The sequence below is a fragment of the Mastigoproctus giganteus genome, chromosome 1, assembly GCF_048544385.1.
Source record: "Mastigoproctus giganteus isolate SK-2022 chromosome 1, ASM4854438v1, whole genome shotgun sequence".
NCBI classification, from domain to species: domain Eukaryota; kingdom Metazoa; phylum Arthropoda; class Arachnida; order Uropygi; family Thelyphonidae; genus Mastigoproctus; species Mastigoproctus giganteus.
In genome coordinates this window covers 17,606,303-17,630,141 of record NC_143575.1, presented here as the reverse complement: position 1 = coordinate 17,630,141, position 23,839 = coordinate 17,606,303, and the positions used below count along the sequence as shown (strand labels likewise).

Genomic DNA, 23,839 nt, shown 5'->3' with positions numbered 1-23,839 from the left:
GTCGTGTCGACGACTGTTTATTCTGTTTGCCACAAAATATGAATGGGCCACCAAGTTATCACACCCCTGTATTCTTACCTTGTCTCTGACAATGTAATCGGTGTGAATTTCTCCAGCACCTACCCCCTCCACAAGAAAATCGCGGCAACATCTTATATCTCCCTTACTCGGCCTTTTGCAGTATTTAATGAGGTAGTCCCACATTAAAATAGACCTCGAGGCTCCTGTGTCCACCAGAAACTTACCTGGTACCCCTCCTAAGCTGCCTCTCACATATAACAGGTCGTTTCTACTGCCCTTAGCACTTACCGCACCTAAAGATATGGCCTTTCCTTTGGCGGTGTTTAAGTGTAATGATGGCCTCCCGCAGCGGGCATGTCTAAAAGATCCATGTCTCTTGACTACGGCATTGTTAATGCGCTCTCGTTCATTCCGATACCCCCCTTGTTTTGCGCAATGCCTTTCCTCCCTGTGCTTGTCCATGTTTCTGGGGTTTTTTACGTGTGGGTACCTGTCTCGTTCCCAATACTCTTCCCTTTCCCAGCTTTCTTTAGCACCCTGTTTCACTTTGCAGTAGCGGGTCCAATGGTCTGAGTTCTGGCACTTATAACACCATTTACGACCGCCGTCCTTGTCTCCCCCCTCGTTTGTTCGTGAAACTATACCCAATCTTTGTTTCACTTCCGTTTGTTGCTGAATTTCTCTAGCATCATTGCTTAAGGAGAGCCTTTCCATCATCCACTCCATCTTTCTTTCGATGCTATTTAAATGTTTAGCTAACCCTTCGATTTCGCTTCCCCACTCCCTCGATTCCTTTTCTGTTTCAGGCTGCTTTCTGTCGGTTATCGCGTTTATCTCCTTTGCCCCCGTATTTTTGCTAAAGTTCTCAAGCCTTTCTTCCTCTAATGAGTGGGTGTACGCGTCTGTTAATGTTTCTGGATTTTTTCTTAGTACTTCTTTTTTAAAATTGTGCCTGAGCCCTGTGATGAACTGCCCAGTTAGTATTTTTTCGAATGCCTGTTTCTCCGATTCCGATGTTTCTGTGTTTAGTTTTAAATTTAGGAGGCGCTGGTGGAATTCGCTTACTGTTTCGCGAGTGGTTTGCGTGTATCCTCCCAACTTTCCTACGCTTGTTAACAAGTCATTCTTTTTCCCAAATATTTTTCTTAATGTCTCAGTGAATCTGTGGAGCGTTACTATTTCTTCTGCCACTGTAGCCTGCCTGTATTTTTCTAATGCCTGTCCTTCTAGTTTAAATTCCCCTATAGTTATGACATCCATATCGCTTAACTCTTCCTTATCCTTAATTAGTTTTAATTTATTAATAAATTTTTCCACTCTTTCACTTGATTCCCCCTTAAATGGTTTCAAATACTTGCTGTATTTGATTTGTCCTGACCCCTTTGCCACCACGCTTTCCATTCTCACCTCTGGTTTTTCTTGGCCTTCATGTTCGTCACTGTGGCCCCCAAAATTTTCGCAGTCCTCGCCTCGTTTCCTACCCTTTCTTGGCATTTTTATTTTATATCTATTAATCTCTAGCTATCAACTTTAACTAATTAATATGTCTGCCGATTAATCTTTCTACAATTCTTTAACTATATTAGATAATCTAATTCAATTTACCATTAACATTTACCTGCTTGATCAATAATCAATTAGTAAAATTTCAACACCCAATAATTATAAAACTTATTAATTTTTACCTATCTATCCTTGAGGTTTCCCTGTCCGGTCTCACTAATTAATTCAATTGTACATAAATAATAATTTCCAGTTCAACGCTAAATCAATACTTGTCTCTAAAATCCACCATTATTTACTTGTTCAATCTAAATTCATTCAACAATAATCAACTCAGTAAAACATATATAATTCTAACTTACGCTTTCTGGCTCGCCAGCTGAATTTTTTTCTATCAGTTTCAGCAACTGGATTGCATGTATATATACATGTATATATATTTTCCTGTCGTTCTGAACTCAGCCTTCCGTTGTGCAGAATTATCCTGGCTTTCGCTCGCCAATTGTGGGGGGCGGGGTAACGTTTATTAATTATGGGGTTATTTTTTTTGTATATCTTCCTTTTGTATTAATATTTTAATTTTTTATTACTTATATCCCCTTTTTTATATGTATATCCCCGTAGTCCAATCCTCCCACTTAGCATCTGACTTGTTTGTTCTCAGAAGATTACCTGACTCGTAGGGGACCTTAATTATTTTAAGTATTTCTCCACAGGATTGGCTGAGTTTCGGAATGACAGACTCCCACACATGAATATAAAATAAAACAATGTTTATTAACATATCATACAAAAACTAGCAATAGCAGTTATTCAAACTATATTTAGCTGGTGACTTGTTATTTCATTAACCTTTATATGTGTAAATATCTTGTTCAAGCTCAATTGTTTCATCATCAGATATTCTACTCTAATACACATTATTATTCATTATGTCATGGTGTCTCTTCATGTTCTTTACAGGGACTTCAATAGGTCGTGTCATACACTTTACATCGATTCTTCTCACTCTTCTTATGAACAGTCTGTATAATAAACCAACAACTACCAGCCAATGAACTGGCTCACAAAAACCTTCAGAGTTCGTGTCTCAATTTGTAAAAAAATTGCATTTATTCAATTAGACACCCTTTCTGCAATCAGGTTAACAGGAAATATTAATCAATTCAATTTAACATTACCCTTCAGGACCGTTAATCCTCTATACCTTTATATATATCACTTTTAATTAGCCCCTACTCAAATCAGAAATACTCTCCACAAACCAACTCATAATAAATTGAAATTTCAACCTTTAATTTCATATATATTATAAAAACCTTTCTCAACTTTAAACAATTCTCACTTATCTATTATAATCTCTCCTTCCAGCAAGCATTAATATGAGGAGCTTCACTTCAAATTATAGGCTGCGTCCGTCTTAAATACATTACCCGTTATTCATATATTCATTACTTAAATATACACATTTTTCTCCTAAAGTCCTCTCCTTAATAAATTAAGTACACCTATTTCGGTAAACTCTCTAGGACTTACGTGTTTGGCCTGGAACTTTCCTCCCTGCTCGGCTTCCTTTCGTATCGGTCATTCAGGTACTGGAATGCGGGGGCGCTCATTTGGGGATCTCGGTGATTTATGGTGTCTCCCTAACGGATACTGCGTGGCTGGAATCAATCAGGGTCGTATACTCTTTACCGGTCAGCATTTCTTCTTCCGTGGATAGAGGAGTTGTCTAGTAGGTCAATGGTTCGACCACTCATTCGACTGGCTTTGCCTATATAATTTTCAGGATGTGATTCTTCCTTGCTACGGCTTCCATGCTTACAGGTGAACATTCCTACGGGCTGTCGGGATACGCAGAATTTCTATCGTTGCTTCCATCTACCTCAGGGCTGCAGCTATCACCCAAAGTAGACTACTGCTCTGCTTTGTATCGTTCTCCAACTCATTCAAATCATTCTCCAGACCGCTCCGAGAACTTCTTCCGACTCCTCCGAAAACTTCTTCCGAATGCCCCGAAACTTCTTCCGAATGCCACGAAAGCTTCTCCCTGAATGCCACGAAAACTTCTTCCTAATCTCCCTCTCAAAATTCCCTCCACTTTCTTCCTGGCCAATAGGAGATCTGCGCATCCCTTTACCTGTGCTCTCATTTGTCTCCTCTCATCTTCCGTGGGCGGGTCTTCTTCCCAACTTCCGTGGCCTAGAATATACGAGAACCATCTAGAACGAGAGGCGGAAGTTCAGGTTAACTGAGAAACGTCACAGCTCTTCCCGTGACCTCACGCGCGCACACCTGGTGACGTCGCCCACCTCTAATGGCGTTCCACTGTGAAATTTCTAAGAGAGCCAACTTAAGTGCTCTTGGCCCTTACTATGGTGCATCTGCCTCTGTCTTAATGGGGATTTGTCACGGTTATTTACTTTTACTGACTCGTCAAAGAATTTCCATACAAACAAACTACAACTACACAAGGAGTGACTGGAAGGTATTTTTGAATTCCAGTGCTACTTAACTTATGTTGTTTTTACCAGAAAACCACTATTCGTATTACAGTTAAATTCTCATAATATTTAACCATTTTTATTAATTAATGTAAGGACGGGTCCTTACAGATCCTCTTACCAAGAGAGACTTAAGTTCTGCAAATTGCAGTGGCTGGAGACTAGGCAACTGCGCAGTGATCTGATTGAGGTGTATAAGGCCTTGAATGGTTTGAGCACACTGAATTCTGATGGGATCCTTCCACTTGTTCAGATTACGAACCTAAGGGGGCATAAATTCAAATTGAGGAAAGACAGTTGTAGAAGAGATGTGCGGAAATTTGCCTTTAGCTAGCGGGTGGAAGTTGTGAAAGTTGATAGCTTTAATAAATTCATGGAGGAACTGGAAAAGCTTTAATAAATTCATGGAGGAACTGGAAAAGCTTTAATAAATTCATGGAGGAACTGGAAAAACCTTTTAGATGGAACGGTTGTGTGAATTTTTTTTTTTTTTTTTTTTGGCTGAACGCTTGCTTTTCTTGCATTACATGCCTCTTTTATCTCTTATTTTGATATTTTGGAAAACTTTTTTTAAAAGTTTGACATCTAATTCAGGTGTTTAATAGCAAGAAGGAATATCAATGATAGCCAAATAACTCTCACAACGAGCTCTCCATGCTATTTGAAAGGCGATGAAAGATTACATGATAATAAATCGTATTCCTTAATAAAAGCAGATTTTAGAACACGGAGAATACGGAAGATGATCCTGAAACATTTCGGGTATGCTCAACAAGAAAATTTTTAAGATATCTGAGTGGCTCCTGATAATCGTTATTTAATCTTCAAACATAATTTACAATAATTAGCCCAATAATTTGCGATATATTAGCTTCTGGCGATGTGTGTTTGCATGTACTTTATTTCATTTAAGTGAATGATATAGCAGCGTACCCGTACATTTGCCACTGGTGGCAGTTAAATTTTATAGAAAATATCTTTTGTAATCCAATATTAGCGATATCACAGTCTATTTCACTCTAACTTTTGGTTTAGGAAGAAAGGCATCCTCCTTACTGTTACTGTTGATATTTATTTATTTATTTATTTCTATTCAGGTGCTGATAAACTGCAGAAACTTCTGAAGTTAGTGCCACACCTCAAACTGGACGTGTGGGGCCTACGGAGAATTAGAAGTGGAGAAGAAGCCATTATCATTCTTAGTCAACTTCTCGCAGACAACGAAAACACAGATAAAGAAAAGCACGTCGTCTTAGCAACCGATCCCCAGTTGGCTCGTGATGCTTTGGTTGCGTACGTGCACGAAGCAGTCTTCAGAGGACGGCATTTCCATTTTCTACTGACGGAGCCGGTGAGTTGTTTAAAACAAAAAAAAAAAAAAAAAAAAAAAAAATGTGCTCTAGTTATACCAGAGCAGAGAATGGGATATTTTTTCCTTTGAGGCAGGTATTCAGAAGTGTTCCCCTACTTCTCAGATAACGATTCATATGAACTTACCCCATTAAATAATGCGGCCATTTCAGCCTTACGCCCGAGAAAGGTGCCTCGATCGCTATACCCTCGTTCCGGCTCTGAGTTCTGCTTGTATTTCTATGAACAGGAATTATCCATTATTTAAATATCCTAACTGCTAATACAGTGAATTCGGAATTGAGTTCGGTTCCCGCTGAGACGAGAGAGGAATTTATTATTTTTTTTAAATTTCACGACCGAGTTAATCGGGTGAGATTTTATCTTGCAAATAGGAAAACTGATCATAGACTACACGCAATACACAGACACATTACAATGACTCCTCATTATCCTCATATAACTGCATTGTTCCTTTTCAATATTACTGGTAAGTCAAAGCAAAAATTCCAGCGGGAGAAGTGTGATGAATGTTATACAGTTGTATAACATTTATCACCCTGTAATTAAGCTGAACAGCTAAGTAATTAAGCTGAAACTGTAAACTGTAATTAAGCTGAACAGCTAAGTTCGGAGAATGTAAAACTGTATAGTTTTAATAAGTATTTTATAAAGTTATAATCCTAGTAATTAATTGATAAGGCGATAACTGTATATACTTTTCACTTCTATTAATCACAGAAAAAGAAAAAATTCAATTAAAAAAAAAAAAAAAATGGAACAAGCCTGAAATGTCAGATACTGTATTGATAAAGGAAAGCAAGACCAGCTATCTCATTTAGTTGCAAGTTAAATTTGCTTTATTATGAAAATATTTTAACTGATAGTAAAATACCAACAGACTGAGGCGGTTATGTCACCCCTCTCGTACAGACGAAATGCCTGGTTCGGTCGACTCTATTATTTCGAAGCCCGTTATATCGAGAGTTTACAGTAAATAAAACAATAATAATACTATTAGAATGGTCAAATTATGCAAGGAAGCCGAATTATTCTGTCTGTCAATAAATAAATAACTCTCCTATTCCCTGGTATTATTCCTATAGCCAGAAATTCCCATCCAATTCTATTTTGAACTTTGTCTTAACTATCTGGGTAAGCAGGTCGTCCTGAGAAATAATTTATTCTTATGGTCTACAACAGATGTTAGAGGATAAATATTCTTGCTATAACTGGCTCGGCGCCTCCGTAGCCAGGTGGGAAGGAGCAGCAGTGCGTAGCACACACACTTCTTGATTAGACCGGGGTTCGAGCCTGTCACCACCAAATACGGAGGATGCGGAAAGGTCAGGGAATGACCACCGCATATCCCGGAGCAATATGGCCTTAGTTGCTAATGCTCCTAAAAACCAAAATAACAACGACATAACTGGCTCGCCAACCGGGCTAGCCAGGTGGGGAAACTACCTGCCTGACAACCCAAAGGTCGCGGGTTCGAATCCCGTCTCGGGCTTGGATCAGAGTCAAATGCAAATAGGAAAACTGGGGAGGTGCATTATGGCCGCCGATGCGCCAACAGTTATTTTAAGAATAAAACCAAGATAAAAACAAGGGAAAAATGAATATAAAATAATACTGGTAGAATTAAAACTAACTAAAAAAGTAATAAAGTTATATCACTGAAAAAAAAAAAAAAGAAAGTTGCTACAAAAACATGGTGTACAAAGACGGCCAGAGGGAGGTGATCTGGAAAAGAGGAAAACCTACTCAGGTTTTCCTCTTTTCCAGATCACCAGATGCATTTACAGTAACCTTTTTGGAGAATAATAGTTTCCACAATAGAGTAACTATTTAGTTACAATTATTATGTTAACGGTTCCCAAGCGTAACTTATATCTTTATAAGTATGTGATGTCTGTATACGTTTGTGTTCACGGGCCGATTTGCATGTTATGCAGATCGACATAACCGAGTGAACGTGAGAACCTCTATTACGATTCATGTCAGTCCCAGATGAAGTTTAAGGGCCAATCTCAAAGCTTCTTGGTACCTTTCTAAGGAAGATCCCCCTCCAAACCATTTACCGCCACCCCCCTTTGATGGGGACCCTCATGCGCCTGTGCATAAATATCAATGGGCGCTAAATGAAACATCTGCACTAAATACCAAAAATAGTGTGAAATCAATTCTCATTGTTAACTGATAGAGTAAGGCAGGGGTTCTGATATTATCCTCCACAACCGCCTCCTCCAAATCGTGAAATTCATGCTGTTCAGGTGTATTGTAATTTTAAATCATAAAGAAAGAAATGAGCGAAAAGAATTAAAATACATTCATAATTTCATACTGTAGATGCATAGTTTCGTCTAATTTATTGCAATAGGATACTAGCGATCTTTCAAAAGTGTGTTTCCATGAGGCAGAGGACCTGTTTAAAGATGCTTCTAGGGTCTCACAGGCTGTGGTTGTCCGTCGTCATAAATCTATGTGGTTGTCCGTCGTCATAAATCTATGTGGTTGTCCGTCGTCATAAATATAGAGTACAGTTATTTTAGAAGCTAAAGTTCTCGACATACACGAGCAGCACAAAAGTTTGTGCTGCTCGTGTATGTCGAGAACTTAATCGACTGCTTAAAGCAGTCGATATCACTCCCAAAAACTTATCAACACCTACAAAACAACCAAAACCCTTCGTAGCATCGACTGCTTTCAGTAGTCACTACCACGAAGTATGCGGATTTTCACTTCTATTAATCACAGAAAAAGAAAAAAATCAATTAATTAAAAAAAAAATCGAACGAAGCGACATTTGAACTCAGATGGTCAGATTCAAAGGCGAGAATACTAATCATCACACTTCACAGCCGATCAGCATTACTTATCAAGGATTTATAACGCAGTACAGTTGTATACGTATAGCAACTAGTGTTTATGGCACGTTGTTTTGCCAATACGTACTCTCAAACAAAGCATATTTAAAAATACACGTACATCATAAAATTCCAGACTGGGGTGTAATTTCTCTTTTCCATTATTTCTTATGGAAAAATCATATTCGTTTAACGAGTTTTCGCAATCAGTCGCTTTAGGCGGGGGTTTCTGTATATTTAAAGGCTAATCACATTTACTGTGATTGCTAAAAAGTCGCCTTCTTATTGCGCTAATTATAGTGGGAACCTTAAGTATTTTCCAGCCCGCGGTACACCTGAATTTTTCCGCCCCTTTCAGACTACTGAAATTCCTTCCTATAGTTTTTTCTCTATTGTTGGTGAATCTGGGTAGAGTATGGCCCAAGTAGGAAAAGTGGTCCGGTGATCGTCCTCACAATATTTTTGATTTTAACATAATTTTATATTCTGTTTGGGCTCGACGTCATCGAGTGGTCAGGCGCGAGAATGCAAAAGCACATACGCTTTAAGTGGACCTTGGTTCAAGTCCAGTTGATTGCTAAATTCTGTTATTGATTGTATTCGTTCTCAAAATAATTAATGTAAGTTCCTCTGACACTATTGGTAGTGTCGGAGTATAAACAAGATCATTATTTTAGGGCGGATGTAGACGAAGCGGTCAGGAACGAGAGTGTAGTAGAACACGCTTTTTGAGTGGGCCGTGGTTCAAACTCGCGTGACTGCTAAACACAATTAATGATTGTATTCATGATTTATTGTGAACTCCTATGACTTGTTGGTTGTTCGGGATTACAAGCAGAACATTTTTACGGCCGCCGTAACCGAGTAGTTAAGCGGGAGGCTGCATAAGTACGTGTGCTTTGAGTGACCGTGGTTCAAGCTCGCGTGACTACTAAATACCGTGGTTTCTTGTATTTTGTCAATGTTGCGAACTCCTCTGACTGTGTGGTCGTCCCGGAGTACAAACAGAATTTATTTAAATATTGTTGTTCGCATTGTTTACATGTATTATGTTGATGATTTCTTTCAATTTTTACTTTTTTTTTTTTTTTAAAGTTTTGGGCTTTATTATTTCAGAGTGCTGATAACCTAATGGCTTCGCAGAGAGCCATCCCTAGTACTCTCACCGTGACACGATTTCGACTTGTAGATGCGAAGGATGATAACGTTCGACATTTCTACGACGCGTGGAAAAGTCTTCAGCCAAACAGATGGCCTCGAGCTGGAACGTCAGAAATACCGGTAATTTTTCTCTCTGGTTCAATGGTAATGTATGATAATCTAAATTTTCTCTATTTGTGAATTCTCTAAAATACCAAGAATAATTATATTCACTACTACGATGTCATAAAAACAGCGTTTATTAGATAAAACTTTTTTTAAAAAAACTTAATGTTCTATTTTAGAAACATATAAAATTGTGTTTATATTATGAAATGAAAGGAAATTGGGTGCATTCCAACAAAATGTAATTTTTTTTAGTGGTTAAAAAATAATTATTTAAATTAAATAAGGTAATAAGTTTTTCTAAATAAAGAAATAACATGATCTAAATATTTTATCAAATATTAAGAATATATTTAAAAAAAAATTGATTTGCAATATAATCCTCTTTTATGGTTTTATGACATTATGAACAGAACACAACTGGGGCGCAAATTAAGTCTTGCCTAGGGGGCTTGAAACCCTTGTGCCGGCTCTGTATGTGGTCAATCATTACACAGTGCGCCTGGAAAGTAATGAAACAAAAATTATATAGAAAAAGGGCAAATTTCCTGCCGGTCTCGCTCTGTTCACTCCTATCAGAAGTGTGTCCGAAGTTTTAAGACGATAGGGTATACTAGTAAACTAAAGGTCGCACTATTGTGAGCTATTGCTTTATAAAAACGCTTAAAATGAGTAATTATAAGAGTTACAATATCATAAATTGATAATTCAATAATATTTATGAGTGCAAGGAAAATATCTTACATTAGATTATTGGAACTCGTACATTGGGCAAATATTCTTTTTCCTTTCTTTTTTCTGTTCTTTATATATATTGAGTTGACTTTGCATTAGCAATACCTGCCTATTATATTGTAGAGCTACCTTTTGCCCATAATATAACCCGTACACGTCTTGGCATGGGCTCCACAGGGTATTACACAAGCTATTCTTGTGGTAGTGCTACTCATGCGTTACACAGTGTGTTTAGTAATGCCCGCGCAGTAGTAGTAGTAGCAGTAGGGTCATATAATGCAAGAAAGTAAGTGTATGAGCTTATACATCAGCAAAAAAAAAAAAAAAAAATTACACCATTCCCTCCAAATGCCTGTCCAGTTCCTCCTTAAATTTATTCAACCTATCAACTTCCACAACGACAGATGGAAGTTTGTTCCAGCAATTAACCACCCGCTGGCTAAAGGCAAATTTCCGCACATCTATTCTACATCTGTCTTTTCTTAATTTGAATTTATGGCCCCTTAGGTTCGTAATCTGAACAAGTGGAAGGATCCCATCAGAATTCAGTGTGCTCAACCCATTCAAGGCCTTATACACAATCAGATCACTGCGCAGTTGCCTAGTCTCCAGCCACTGCAATTTGCAGAACTTAAGCCTCTCTTGGTAAGAGGATTCCTTCATTCCCCTCACCAATCTTGTTGCCCTTCTCTGTATACGCTCAATCAAATCTACATCCTTCCTAAAATGAGCCCTCCAGACCTGTACGCAGTACTGAAGGCGTGGCCTGACCATTGCCTTATACAGAGGGACAATCACCTCCTTTTCCCTGCTAGTAAAATTCCTATATATCATTGACAATACCCCATGACCTGCCCTGTCTGCATTGCTCAAAAAACTTCATATCTGACTGCACAATTACTCCCAGGTCTTTTTCATTTTCTACCACCTTAAGTGTAGTACCACACAGTTGGTACGTTTCTCTGGGGTTACTTTCACCCATATGCAGTACTTGGCATTTGCCAAAGTTAAACTTCAGTTGCCACTTCTTAGCCCATCTGCCCAAATTTTCTAGATCATCTTGCAGTAGCACCCTGCCATTACTGTCATTAACAACCCTGCCAACCTTTGTATCATCTGCAAACTTCGACACTAAGCCTGATATACCTTCATCAATATCATTGATAAATATACAAAACAACAGTGGACCCAAAACCGAAACCTGTGGGACTCAACTAATAACATTAGTCCACGAAGAGCAGCACCCATTAATTACCACTCTCGGTCTTCTCCCACTCAACCATCCTTTTATCCATTGTAGCAACTTACCCTTAATACTATTCTGCTCCAATTTGTACAATAGTCTTCCATGCGCAACAGTGTCAAAAGCTTTCCTGAAATCCAAATATATGATATCAAAATAATTTTTTGCATCCAGTTTCTTTGTAACCACATCATACAATCCTATCAAATTTGTCAGACAAGACTTTCCCTTAAAAAACCCATGCTGTGTCTGAATTATTGCTGCAGTCTTGTCTAGATGATCGTGCAATGCATCTTTAACCAGTGACTCCATTATTTTACCCGGAACAGAAGTTAAACTAACTGGTCTGTAATTACTCGTGTCACCCTTCGATCCCCCTTTGTGAATTGCACATCTCCAGTCCGTGGGGGGCTCCCCTGAGTCCAAGGATGCTCTCATAATTATGGCTAAGGGTTTGCTTAGTTTCTTTGCCGCCTCCTTTAATATAACTGGATAGATCCCATCCACCCCAGGTGTCTTTCTTATGTTTAACTTCAACCATTTCTCCTCCACTTTGTTCTCAGTTATTACAAAATCATTAAGCACCCTGCTACAATTTGATAACCTTCTGCCATTTTCGTTCCTTAATAACTCCTCATGTGTAAATGTAGATGCAAAATACTCATTCAGTTTGTTTGCTATCTGAGCAGGATCATCAACAGTCGAACCATCGATATCAAGTGGACCAATCAGATTCATCCCCTTTTAGAGTTTATATAAGTAAAGAAATCCTTGCTGTTTTTCTTAGCATCCTTTGCCAAAGATTTCTCGTAGTCTGTCTTCCTGCCTAGCCTCCTTCGTGACCTGATTACAGACTAGCTTATAGCTGCCATAGGCTTCTGAGTCGCTTGATAATTTATATGCATCCCATGCATTTTTCTTCTCTGTTACGAGTCTCATTAATTCATTTTATAACCACTTAGGCCTAAACTTTGAACAATATTTCTTAATAAATATGAAACATTTAGTAGCTTCCACGATTTATTCCTTGAATGCTTCCCACTTAGAATTTGCTGTTGGTAACATCATCAGTTGGTCCCAGTGTACAGAATTTAAAAACTGTCTGAGACCACTGTACTCACCTTTACGGAAGCAAAAACCCTTTCCTTTACCCCTGATGGTAATTATATCTTTAAGTAAATCCCACATCAGTACACTGTGACCACTGCCACCTAGTGGTTCCTTTATCCGCAAATTCTTAATACACGAATGATCACTGCTGATAACCAGATCAAGAGTATTACACTCTCTGGTTGCCCCTCGAACATGCTGCTGCAGAAAACAATCATCCAATAAATCCACAAAAGTCTGACTAGTGTGTGAGTGCCCAAACCACAAGTTCCAGTCAATATCTGGGAAGTTAAAATCCTCCCTTTTTATGAGACTGTGTCAGGTGGATGTTGGTACCATCGAATATCCATTTACAGTAGGTCCCAAATGTACTGAATTGGGTTCAGATTGGTTGAGTTCGGCGGAGAGAGAATTCCTTGTCATGTTCCAAACCAATTAGTAACCTGCTGGGCCTTGGCATGGCGTGTTGTCTTTTTGACAGATGCCAGAGTTGTCGGGTTGCACTGTCATCATGAGGGGGTGTAACTGGTTGGCGACGATAGAAAGGTATGCATTCCTATTGAGCCATTGATTAACGGTGATCAGATGACCCAGGGTATGCCATAAAAACAATCTCCAAACTAACAGATGTTTTAGCCCTACATCAAAATTCTAAGCCACACCAAAATTCTTGCCCGACCTAATTAGGCTTTATCAAAACCTTCAGCTTAAAACTCCAAACAGTGCTCCTAAAGCAAAAACCCAAATTCGCAATAAAACATCCTCGCGACTATTTATTTTTCTAATTTTTATTTTATTTATTTTGGTCCTAGCCACTGAAATCCCAGGAAACTAGGTAGCAGGACCTGCCAGAGTACTGATTCAATCACTGGTAACACCTGGCCGGCCTCCCCGTGGCTGGTATTGGTAACGTCGGGCCCCACTAGGGTCCGGCGGCTAACAGGCCGGATGAACAATGGGCACAACATACTACATAGTACATATCCCACACACTTTTAAATCTCTGGCTTGACCGATACAGAGAACATACGCGGAGATGGGAGAAATCCCAGGAACCGTTAGACCCTCAAGACCATAAAATACCATCCAATGGAGTTACTACAGAGAAAAACTCTGAGACAAGAAAGTGAAAAACACAAGGACGAGGCTTGCCCCATGAGCGACTGGACTGAAATCGACTCGACACTGAAGAAAAGAGACTTAACGTTGCGCAGCTGCCAAACGCCATTTGGCGACTTTAAGAGGGCGCCCTAGCCTCCTTCATCTTTAATACCCCTATACCCGGAGGGGGAAGGAGACTGTCTTACTGTCTCCTCCCCTCCTCGCCGTTCCCACTTTCCCTTTTGGTGGGGCATGGCCATGCCTCACCGTGACTTGGGATCGCCTCCTCTCTCGACTCCATACTTCTGTCTTTCCCCTCCTCAGACTTCAGTCTCCCCACCCACTCTACCTGCAAATACGCGAACGAATGCCCTACACGTCGGAATTGATTTAATCATCTCCAAATTACGTTTTTCGCCCATACACTCGGTCTTTCAAAAATTTTGCGTTATTCCTCATCGAATTTACCAAAAAAAAAAAAATAAATAAAATACGCGTGTGTGTGTGTGTGTGTGTGTGTGTATATATATATATATATATTTTTTTTTTTTTTTTTTTTGTCTCTCTCTCTCTCTCTTTTTTTAGGTCCTAGCCGCCGAAAACTCAGAAAATTAAGCGGCAGGACCTGCCAGAGAAATCTTAGTCTACTGGTGGTGACGGGCTCGAACCCCGGTCTAATCAAGAAGCATGTGCTACGCACTGCTGCTCCTTCCCACCTGGCTACGGAGAAGCGGATACACTCGTCAACATGATAGTTGGAAATGGGATTCATCAGACATGGGGTAACAGATTTCTACATGTCGGTGGTCCAGTGTTGACGTACCCAAGGCTGTCCCACATGTGAGTTTTGTCCGGTTGTTCAACCGATGTTTTGAAACAGAAGCACTTAACTACGTTGGCTGTTGTCTAGATACTGGCTTGTACACTGAAAGGACAGAATTCATGAGATACCTGGTTCCTGGGCAATGCGACACTGCCACTCCTCTCGCTAATGGATGAACCCACCGCTGGCAGGTATATAGGTACACTGCACCACTGTATTCATGTAGACGGTAATTCGATGTCAGTATGGATAAACGTCGTGAGTTAACCGACTTTGAAAGCGAGACGATAGTGGGTGCCCAACGCATGGGTCACTCTATCGCCGACGTGGTACAGAAATTACACTACCCCCGTTCAACAATATCAAGGGTATCGGGAATACGCTATTTCCGGAATAACATCTGATCGTGGACAGTGCTGTAGGCGGAGAAAGGTGGTGGATGAACATGGACATCGATGTCTGTCTTGCATTGTTTCAACCAACCGTAGAGCGACAGTGGCACAAATCACCGCCGACTTCAACGAAGGAGGTGCCAGAAACATCTCCACCAACACCATCAGGCGATCATTAGCCACAATACGTTATGAGAGCCGCAAACCCACCAGAGTCCCATTGCTAGCACCACGACACAGTACTCTATGCCTCAACTGGGTGAAAGAACATCGGCGCTGGACTTTGGATAATTGGAGTTCAGTCTCCTGGTCCGAGTCCCGTTTCCAGTTATTATGAGCGGACGGGAGGGTACATATCTGTCCTATGATTTCTGTCCATTCAGTGGACAGAAATCATAGGACAGAACATCTTTCCTACGCACTCATTCCACGTTCGAAGTTGAAAAGATCTCCACGACGACCCATTCTTCTTTGCAGAAACTCAAGAACCTGATCTGATGACCAACTGTAAGTACACTGGTGTGCAAAACTTAAGGACCAATACTATTTCTAAAGGTTACAACCACAAAATCCTTAGTTAAGGTACTCTTTACTGATGAGAGTAGATTCGGTCTCAGTAGCGATTCTGGACGCCAGCTAATCTGGTGAGAGGTTGGCACACAGTATTACCCCACAAACATCACTGAAAGGGATCGATATGGCGGTCGAGGTGTTCTCGTCTGGGGAGGCGTTATCTTAGATGGACATACACAACTCCAGATTCTGGAAGGCGGTACAGTAACCAGTGCATGTTACTGTACTGAGGTAATCCTTCCCCATGTGCGCCTGTTCCGAGGTGCCATTGGCAGTAGATTAACCCGAGTTCGTGTTTATGGGTGATAACGTCACACCCCATCGCACTGCAGCTGTTGATATGTTTTTGTAAAGTGAGGACATTGTTCGTATGGATTGGCCTTCCCGTTCCCGAGATCTAAATCCCATGGAACACATATGGGACGCTCTGGGGAGACGCCTAGTGGCACATCCACACCCGCCAGAAAATATTCACCAGCTGAAGATGGTGCTGACAGAGGAACGGACGATGTTACCGCAAGAACTTATCAACAACATTGTTCTAAGTGTGGACAGGTGGTGCAAAGCCTGCATCGACATTAGGGGTGGCCAAATCTCCTACTGAGGACCACTTCTTCCCTTTGTTCCATCTTTGGTAGTGATGCATCTCTATCATGGCAGCCAGTGCTATGGTGCCATTTTTGAATAAAGTCCCTCTGTACCGTTTTGTTTCCGTTGTTGTGTCGGTGTTCTTTCCTTCACCATTTCTGTACCTCACGCGGTTCCTTTGGTATGCTTTTTCCACATCTAGGCCATTCCTATGAGAAGCTACAGGTGAAAACCTGACTGTATTTTAAGTTTTGCACACCAGTATATTACTTACAATATTATATCAGCCGTTTCCGACTTTGGGCTTTCACCAGAGTCACAGGCGACTCCATTCCTACAGGAGGTGTTGCTAATGCAAAGCCAACTCAGTGTATATTACAATTCACGGTTAATTCAATTTAAAATATTCATTTATTCATATTATCATGTTAAAAGGACTTAGAGCTACTAGGCATCTCCTCCTGATATCTGTTTTAAAACTGTTCAAAAATTCTCTATTTTAAACAATTAATTAGCAGAATAAAAAAAAAAATTTGACGAATTGTAATACGAGGGTAATTCAAATGTAAACAGCAAAGTTAAATACGCATTTTATTTTTTCATTGAAACCTTGTCATCAGAGTGCAAGTGATTTTTCTCACACTACCCACCCTCCTTATTCAACTGATATGGCTCTAAGTGATATCTATTTGGATCCCTCAAAAAGTTGATAAAAGGAAAAACACTTCCACAGGGGATGAGGAGGTGACAAGTTGATTAACAATGAGGTTCTTTAACACAAGATTGAAAAAATGATTATTTATCTTTCACATTTTCATAAGAGAGCATTTGGAACACTCTCGTATTAATAGATTGTTTCTTTAATTTCGAAATGATATATTTCGACATATTTCGATATATATCATTTCGAAAGTAGACAACAAAAGGAACGTTTGAAAGCTTTTGGTAAAGAACTAACGACTAACTGCTAGGAGCCCGCAATCCTACTTGTCTCGTTTCCATTTATTGCTATGCTAATTAAATAACCCACAAACAACAAATTACAGCAAATTACAGTTGACATTTTCATACTAGGAAAATGCAATTCTCGCTTATGATGGTGGATTGGTTCTCATAGATGCTTTTAGCCGTTTATTTCATGATCAACCTAGTCTTTTCCATAATATGAACGGATCGACCATCAATTGTCTCAACCCATCAATGACTGCTTGGAATTATGGATCAGTAGTCGCCCAGTACATAAGAGGGGTAAGTTATATTTACTTAATTAAAATTTTTCGCCTATATTTTTATCAAGCAAATGTATAAATGGTTATTTAAATATATGTATATATATATATATATTTTTTTTTTTAATTATTTTAATAATTTTTATTTTAACGGATGATCGAAATGCAAAAATAAAAAAAAATAAAAAATAAAATAAATAACACCACTGGGATTCGATATAAGTTTATATTGCAGCGTATACTGTATGATTAGTTCATCATATAGGTAAAATGATATAGTTTAAATAACACTGCATTGTCGAAAACTGGTTTAACTTAAAACCTATATAAAGACTATAATTAAAAACTGCAAAGGTTTAATAAATTTCTAAACTTTCATAGTTTTTTTTTTCATTTAATATAGTCATATTTATTCAATTTTGTTACATATAATACAGTTATGAATGTATTATCGCGTCTGCTTCAACTTCAACTACCAGCGAAAGAGAATCCATTACGAATGTCAGGAATTTATTCGCTTAATAATAAAAATAAATAAATAAATAATAAATTTTGTTTATACCTGGGACAGCTAGATAGAATCACATAATTTTAAGATATAATCTAAAAGAATATTACCATATTGCTGTATAGTTTTAAATTAAACCAGTTTACAATACTCAATTAGCGCAGCACTGTTAGAGTTCACAATATATACCATGGTTGGCTTAAAATACAGTAAAATAACTGCTTGATTTTTATTAATCTAGCTTTGAATATATTCTCTCGTATTCATTATATTTTAATTTGCGTAATATGTAATTATACAAAAATACTAACCTGAATATTCGGCACAGAGGTGTAACTTTATAATAATACACGGTTCACATACTATAACGAATATGCAGAGCTCAAATAAAAGTTTTGTCTTCTGCACTTTTTGACAGACAACGCAGCGTTGCAACTGCGCCCTCTTTAATAGAGGGCCAAAACTTTTATTTTATAACGGATAATATATTATTATTTCGGAGTCTTTACAAATGAAATTCTTTAGCATAAAATAATAATGCAAATTTGAAAAACAAAACAGAATTGTAAAGCTAAATGCACAATTGAATACAAAGAATAGGATAATACATAAAGCATAAATGAAACGAAAAAAAAAATTCAAAGAACAGTATAATTTTAATCAGAATTTCTACTTATGCCAAATGACTTTTCTTTAAAATGGTTAAGAACAAATTAATTTTTAGCTTACTTTGTTTTGATTAATTAGTTGGAGTACGGTTTGTTTTAGAGTCGCATTTCCAATGGTCTCACAGGACATATTCAGTTCGACGCTAATGGAAAAAGAAGGGATTACACATTAGATGTCATGGAGACTACATCTATGGCTCAGCTGCAAGTAGGTTTTTTTATTAATCTATTTGTGAATAGTTTCTAACGTTAAAATTATTTAGCCATATCAAAATTTTTTTGAAATTTTATGAGTATTTATAGCAGAGAGCTATATCCTTTTCTGCTTCCTTTATGACAGAGTTTTGCAGTTTATAGTTAGTTAGTTTTGCAGTTTATAAAACTGCAAAATGTTCAGAGTCGTTGAGAAAGCTTTCAAGAAGCTTAAAGAAAAGGCAAACCTAATAGAGATAACCTATAACTGAAAACCATTTTTTATTAAATCCTTATAGCACGTTATTAAGTTTAGCACATTTGAAATAATCTGTAAATAGAATGCCAAAGCTTTTGGACAATCTAGCGACCTAAATGGTACGTGAGGACCACAGAACGTTTCAACATTGCTTTTGAAGGCAAATATATGTTTGTTTGTTATTTGGTTTTTAGGACCATTAGCAACTAAGGCCATATTGCTCAGGGGGAGATATTCGGTGGCCATTCCCTGACCTTTCCGCATCCTCCGTATTTGATGGTTACGGGCTCGAACCCCGGTCTAATCAAGAAGTTTGTGCTACGCACTGCTGCTCCTGCCCACCTGGCTACAGAGGCACCTGGAAGGCAAATGATTGAAGTTCCTGCTCACCAGAGCAAAATAATCAGTTGCAAATAATATAAAAACACAAATAGTATGAAATGCTAATAATTAATAGTACTTTCGGATAAGGGAAGCGCATAGGATGATAGGTTTAATTTCCTTTTTAAAAAAAATTTTTATTATTAATTATTATTATTTATTTATATATATATATATTTTTTTGTTTTTATCATTGTTTTGTTCGGATTTTTTTTTTTTTTTTTGGCTGGTGCAGCATAAGCCATAGGCTTTCTTGCACCATGCGGCCATTACTAATACTAATAATAAATTGCAAATAATATAAAATGCCTGTAAAATTGCATACAGCACAGCTATAGTATGCAAATTAATCTAAGAAGGAACAGAATGCATTTGATGAGGTCTTCCTTTTTTGAAGAATGCAACGCTCTAAGTGGATAGATGGCTATTGGCAGGATGATAGCTACCTAATTTTGTAACAAATGAAGTAGCCAGAATTTTAAGTCTCAGGAACAGTACTCCTTGAAGGCAAGTTCAAAGCGAGCTAATGATTACAACGTCCCAGGATGATCGCTGTCTGGCCCTAACATCGAGACATTACAATATGATGACAATCAGATAGCTGTTTCTCTCTCGAACTCAATGACTACAGGAACGATAATTTCAAATAAAATTATATTCAGAAGGCTACAGGAAACGAGAGTCCATACAGGATAACCCATAGTTTTGGTTGCTTGTCATCCTGTACCACAGAAGATCACGTCTGACTTGGAGAAACTATCACTAAAGCTATGACAAATTAGCCAATGTATTCTCAATGAGTTCTCATCTGGAGAAATTGTGTAACTTGCTACTATCCCTCCAATATCAGGGAGAGGAGCTACTATTATGACATTAGTCTGATAGTGTAGGGTAGCTTCAACACCACATCGATCTCATATCTTTGACAGGAAAACAGCATTTATGTCAAAGCCGCAATACTAGCTGGAGGATGAGGTTTTGCGATAATTCCGAAACAGAGCCAGTGTCGAGTTTAGACTTCTCTTTGCTTTCAAAATCTCAAACACGGACTTAGTGTTTTCCGTACAGAAACTACATTAAGTGATCACTGAATTATGACCACACCTATGAAAACTGAATGCGACCCGTTGACCACGTGAGGTACGAAAGTGCGGAGTTAGTCGACCTATGTAGCATACATAAGGTGCCAGTGGTCCAGTAGGTAGTAAAATTCCGAGCGTGATGGGTAAATGGAAGGATTTATCGGATTTTGATAAAGAACAGATTGCGGGAGCTGGACGAACTGGTGCCTCGATTTCTCAAACGGCTGAACTGGTAGGGTTTTCGAGAGCCGCCGTAGTGTAAGTGTACCAGAACTGGCGTCAAAATGGTCAAACAACGACCCGACGGCAAAACTACAAAGGTCAGAGAAATGTTGATTGTAGTTGATCCTGGCCGCCTCCACTTGGCGGGGATGGGGGGTGAGACGTAGTGACCAGATGTTACTGCTTCTTACCTGCTAAGAGCCAGGTACCGGCTGATAACATAACAACAGAACACATAACACTTACACGTCCAACACACTACATACAATGGCCGATTTTGGCATAAGCTTCAACACAAGAAGTACAATAGCGGCTTATGGGGGGAACCCTGGGATCCGCCACAACAACACATGAATATCCCTGTAAATGTGAGCGGTGGGTCCGACGACTCGTTCAGGCCGAGCACTGTTGAAGAGTTGACTACCCAATACAACATGGGCCAACCCGGAACAATATCTAGCATGACCATGCGTCGCACGCTCGCACGTATGGGCTATACCAGCAGACGACCCCTACGGTATCCTCTCCTAACCAAGATTCATCGGCGTAAAAGACTCGCCCGGTGCAAAGAGCATGTAAGTTGGACATTAGAAGACTGGAAGAAGATGTGCTGGTCGGATGAGTCACGTTATTTACTCCACACCGTGGATGGCCGTGTATGGATTTGGCGTCAACGACATGGGGCTCTTGATCCATCATGCATGTATCAAAAGTTTAGGCCGGAAGCGGTTGTATGGTGTGGGGCATGTTTCACTGGCAGGAACTTGGACCCCTAGTGCATGTGGAACAACGTATCACTGGTCTCCGCTATCGTCAACTGCTTGCTGACTGTGTACACCCAGCTATATTAAACTTTTTCCCGAATAGCGATGGTGTCTTCCAAGATGACAATGCGCCGAGCCATCGGGCATTTGATGAGCAGGAATGGTTTGAGGAACACAGTTCTGACTTCCAGCATAAAACGATTGGCCTCCGAACTCCCTCGATATCAGTCCCATAGAGCAGGGGTGGCCAACTTAATTTGTGATTCGATCTACTTTTTTTCTTCAAAATGTGCCGCCTCTACCATCTCAAGAATTTCATTGCACATGGTTAAAAAAAGTTAATCAACACATATTGAAAAATGTTGTTTTCAATTTTTCAAAATATTGAAAAATTCATACGTATTTTAATCTATGCGAAGTTTATGTCTTCATGTCATCTGCCAAGCTTTCAAATCGGGGTTCTACCTTGATAAGGCCAACCGTAAAAATCTTCTGTATGCAAGTCCGTAAGAGTATAGCGATTCTTCGTCTTTCTTTATTTCAAATACGAAAAGGACGATTCACACAGATTTATTTATTTTATTTATATGTGGAACGAAAACAGGAATTTAAAAGTTCACTGCATTTACATTTGGGTACTTTTCTCGGCAAACTTATTTTCAAAAGTCTTCTTCTGATGATCTGGCTTTTAGGAAGATATCGTTTCGCAATTAATACAATTTCATTTTCAAGTAATATTTTCTCCATTTGAAAAATCCCAGCGACTTTTTTGCAATTGGTTTCGTGTCTAAGTCGACATTAAATGGATAAGAAATATATTGACAATGTCTTCAATTGTTTTAAAATCACTGAATCTGGTTTCAAAATCATCCACAACTTTCCCAATTTCGGAAACATATATCTCACTATTAGATACAAAAATAGGATATTTTTGGAAATGATCTTGCATATTTGCAAAACGATCGGATTTTTTTCGCTTTGAGATCCTTAGCCATTGCCAAAAATTGATATTTATATGCAAAAATACTACTAATCAGTGCATTGAAGTGCCTTTCTAAATTTCCTTTTTTTTGGGGTATAGCCACGGAAGCATTGCAAATCAAACAGCATTTTTCTTTTATCATTACAAAAAAAAGTATTTTAGTTCCCACTCTTGATGAAAATGATACGTTTTGCTCTTTTTCGTAGTATTCATTTTAAATCAAATGTTATTAAATTAACGTATAAGTACTGTCCAGTTATTAATATTAAGTAAGCTAAATAAGAATTCGACACATACACATGCTTTCCATCATGTGTATTTTTCATTGGACAAGCCTAGCGGCTGCGTGGCGGAAAGAGTAGTTACGTAGTTCAACGGATTTGTAATTAGCGTATGCAGTGGAACGCATAATAATAATAATATTTAGATTTTGACCCTTCTGTTTTTTATATACTGTATAATTAAAATTCGTCGTGATCGACCGAAATTAAAGCCGCGATCGACTTGTTGGCCACTCCTGCCATCGAGCACTTGTGGGAGACTGGAAAGATATATTAGGCGTCTGGATACACCAATCACCTCCATACCTGCATTACACATAGCGTGGTTGGCCAGACCTCCCGAACGCTTCCGACATCTTGTTGAATCAATGCCACGTCGAATAGCTGCTGAACTGAGGGCAAAAGGAGGACCTACGAAGTATTAGGTAGGTGGTCATAATTCAGTGATCACTCAGTGTATATTGCCATTATTCCATCTAATGTTGTGAAACTGTATTAAAATTGGTTGACTGATAATCATTTACATCACACGCTCTTACGTTGCAAGTTGAACTAACGACAGAATATCAGGGTATTTTTGATTGTACAGCAGTAGATTTTACCCTAATATATTATGCTAAGTGACATAGCTATTGTATTTGGCTTAGGAAGCTATTTTGTGTCATCCAAAATTTAGAGTGGAGGGATTGACTCAGTACCTATTTCAGGATAAATCCCAAAATACCAAAATAAAATAATCATGAGATATGCCCAATATGGAAGTGCAATTTTTTAGGGTAAATGAGCACCGAATATTATATTTACGATGATTAGATTAATCTAATCATCGTAATCATCAATTAATCTAATCATCATTTGGTAATGTGGATTAATCCACATTACCAAAATATAATATTTATTATATATTATTTTATATTCTATTTTATAATTTTAGATAATGCTGTACGTATATAATGCTGTATATAAATTATCTATATTATGTTAAAGTGTCCGGGAAAAGGATTCAGGAGTTAAAACAGATTCATTGAGTACAGGGTTATAAGAAGCATACTAACTATGAAATTGAAGCTACAAAATTGAAGATGAAATTGAATTTAAATTTCATCCAACCATATGAAATTCATGTGTTAAATGGGGAAAAGGAGTGAAATTTAGAGTTATTCTGAATACTTGCGTCTGATGCAGAAATACT

General features: G+C 38.5%; 1 protein-coding gene across 1 annotated transcript in view; it reads left to right on the top strand.

The window, feature by feature from the left end:
• Positions 1-23,839, top strand: part of LOC150090591 (glutamate receptor 1-like) — a 194,034-nt gene that overhangs the window by 41,717 nt on the left and 128,478 nt on the right. Inside the window, exons 4-7 of the mRNA XM_090371710.1 lie at positions 5,126-5,379; positions 9,365-9,529; positions 17,154-17,327; positions 18,585-18,692. Of these exons, the coding sequence (XP_090227836.1) occupies positions 5,126-5,379; positions 9,365-9,529; positions 17,154-17,327; positions 18,585-18,692 (701 nt within the window). The remainder of the gene's footprint in view (positions 1-5,125; positions 5,380-9,364; positions 9,530-17,153; positions 17,328-18,584; positions 18,693-23,839) is intronic.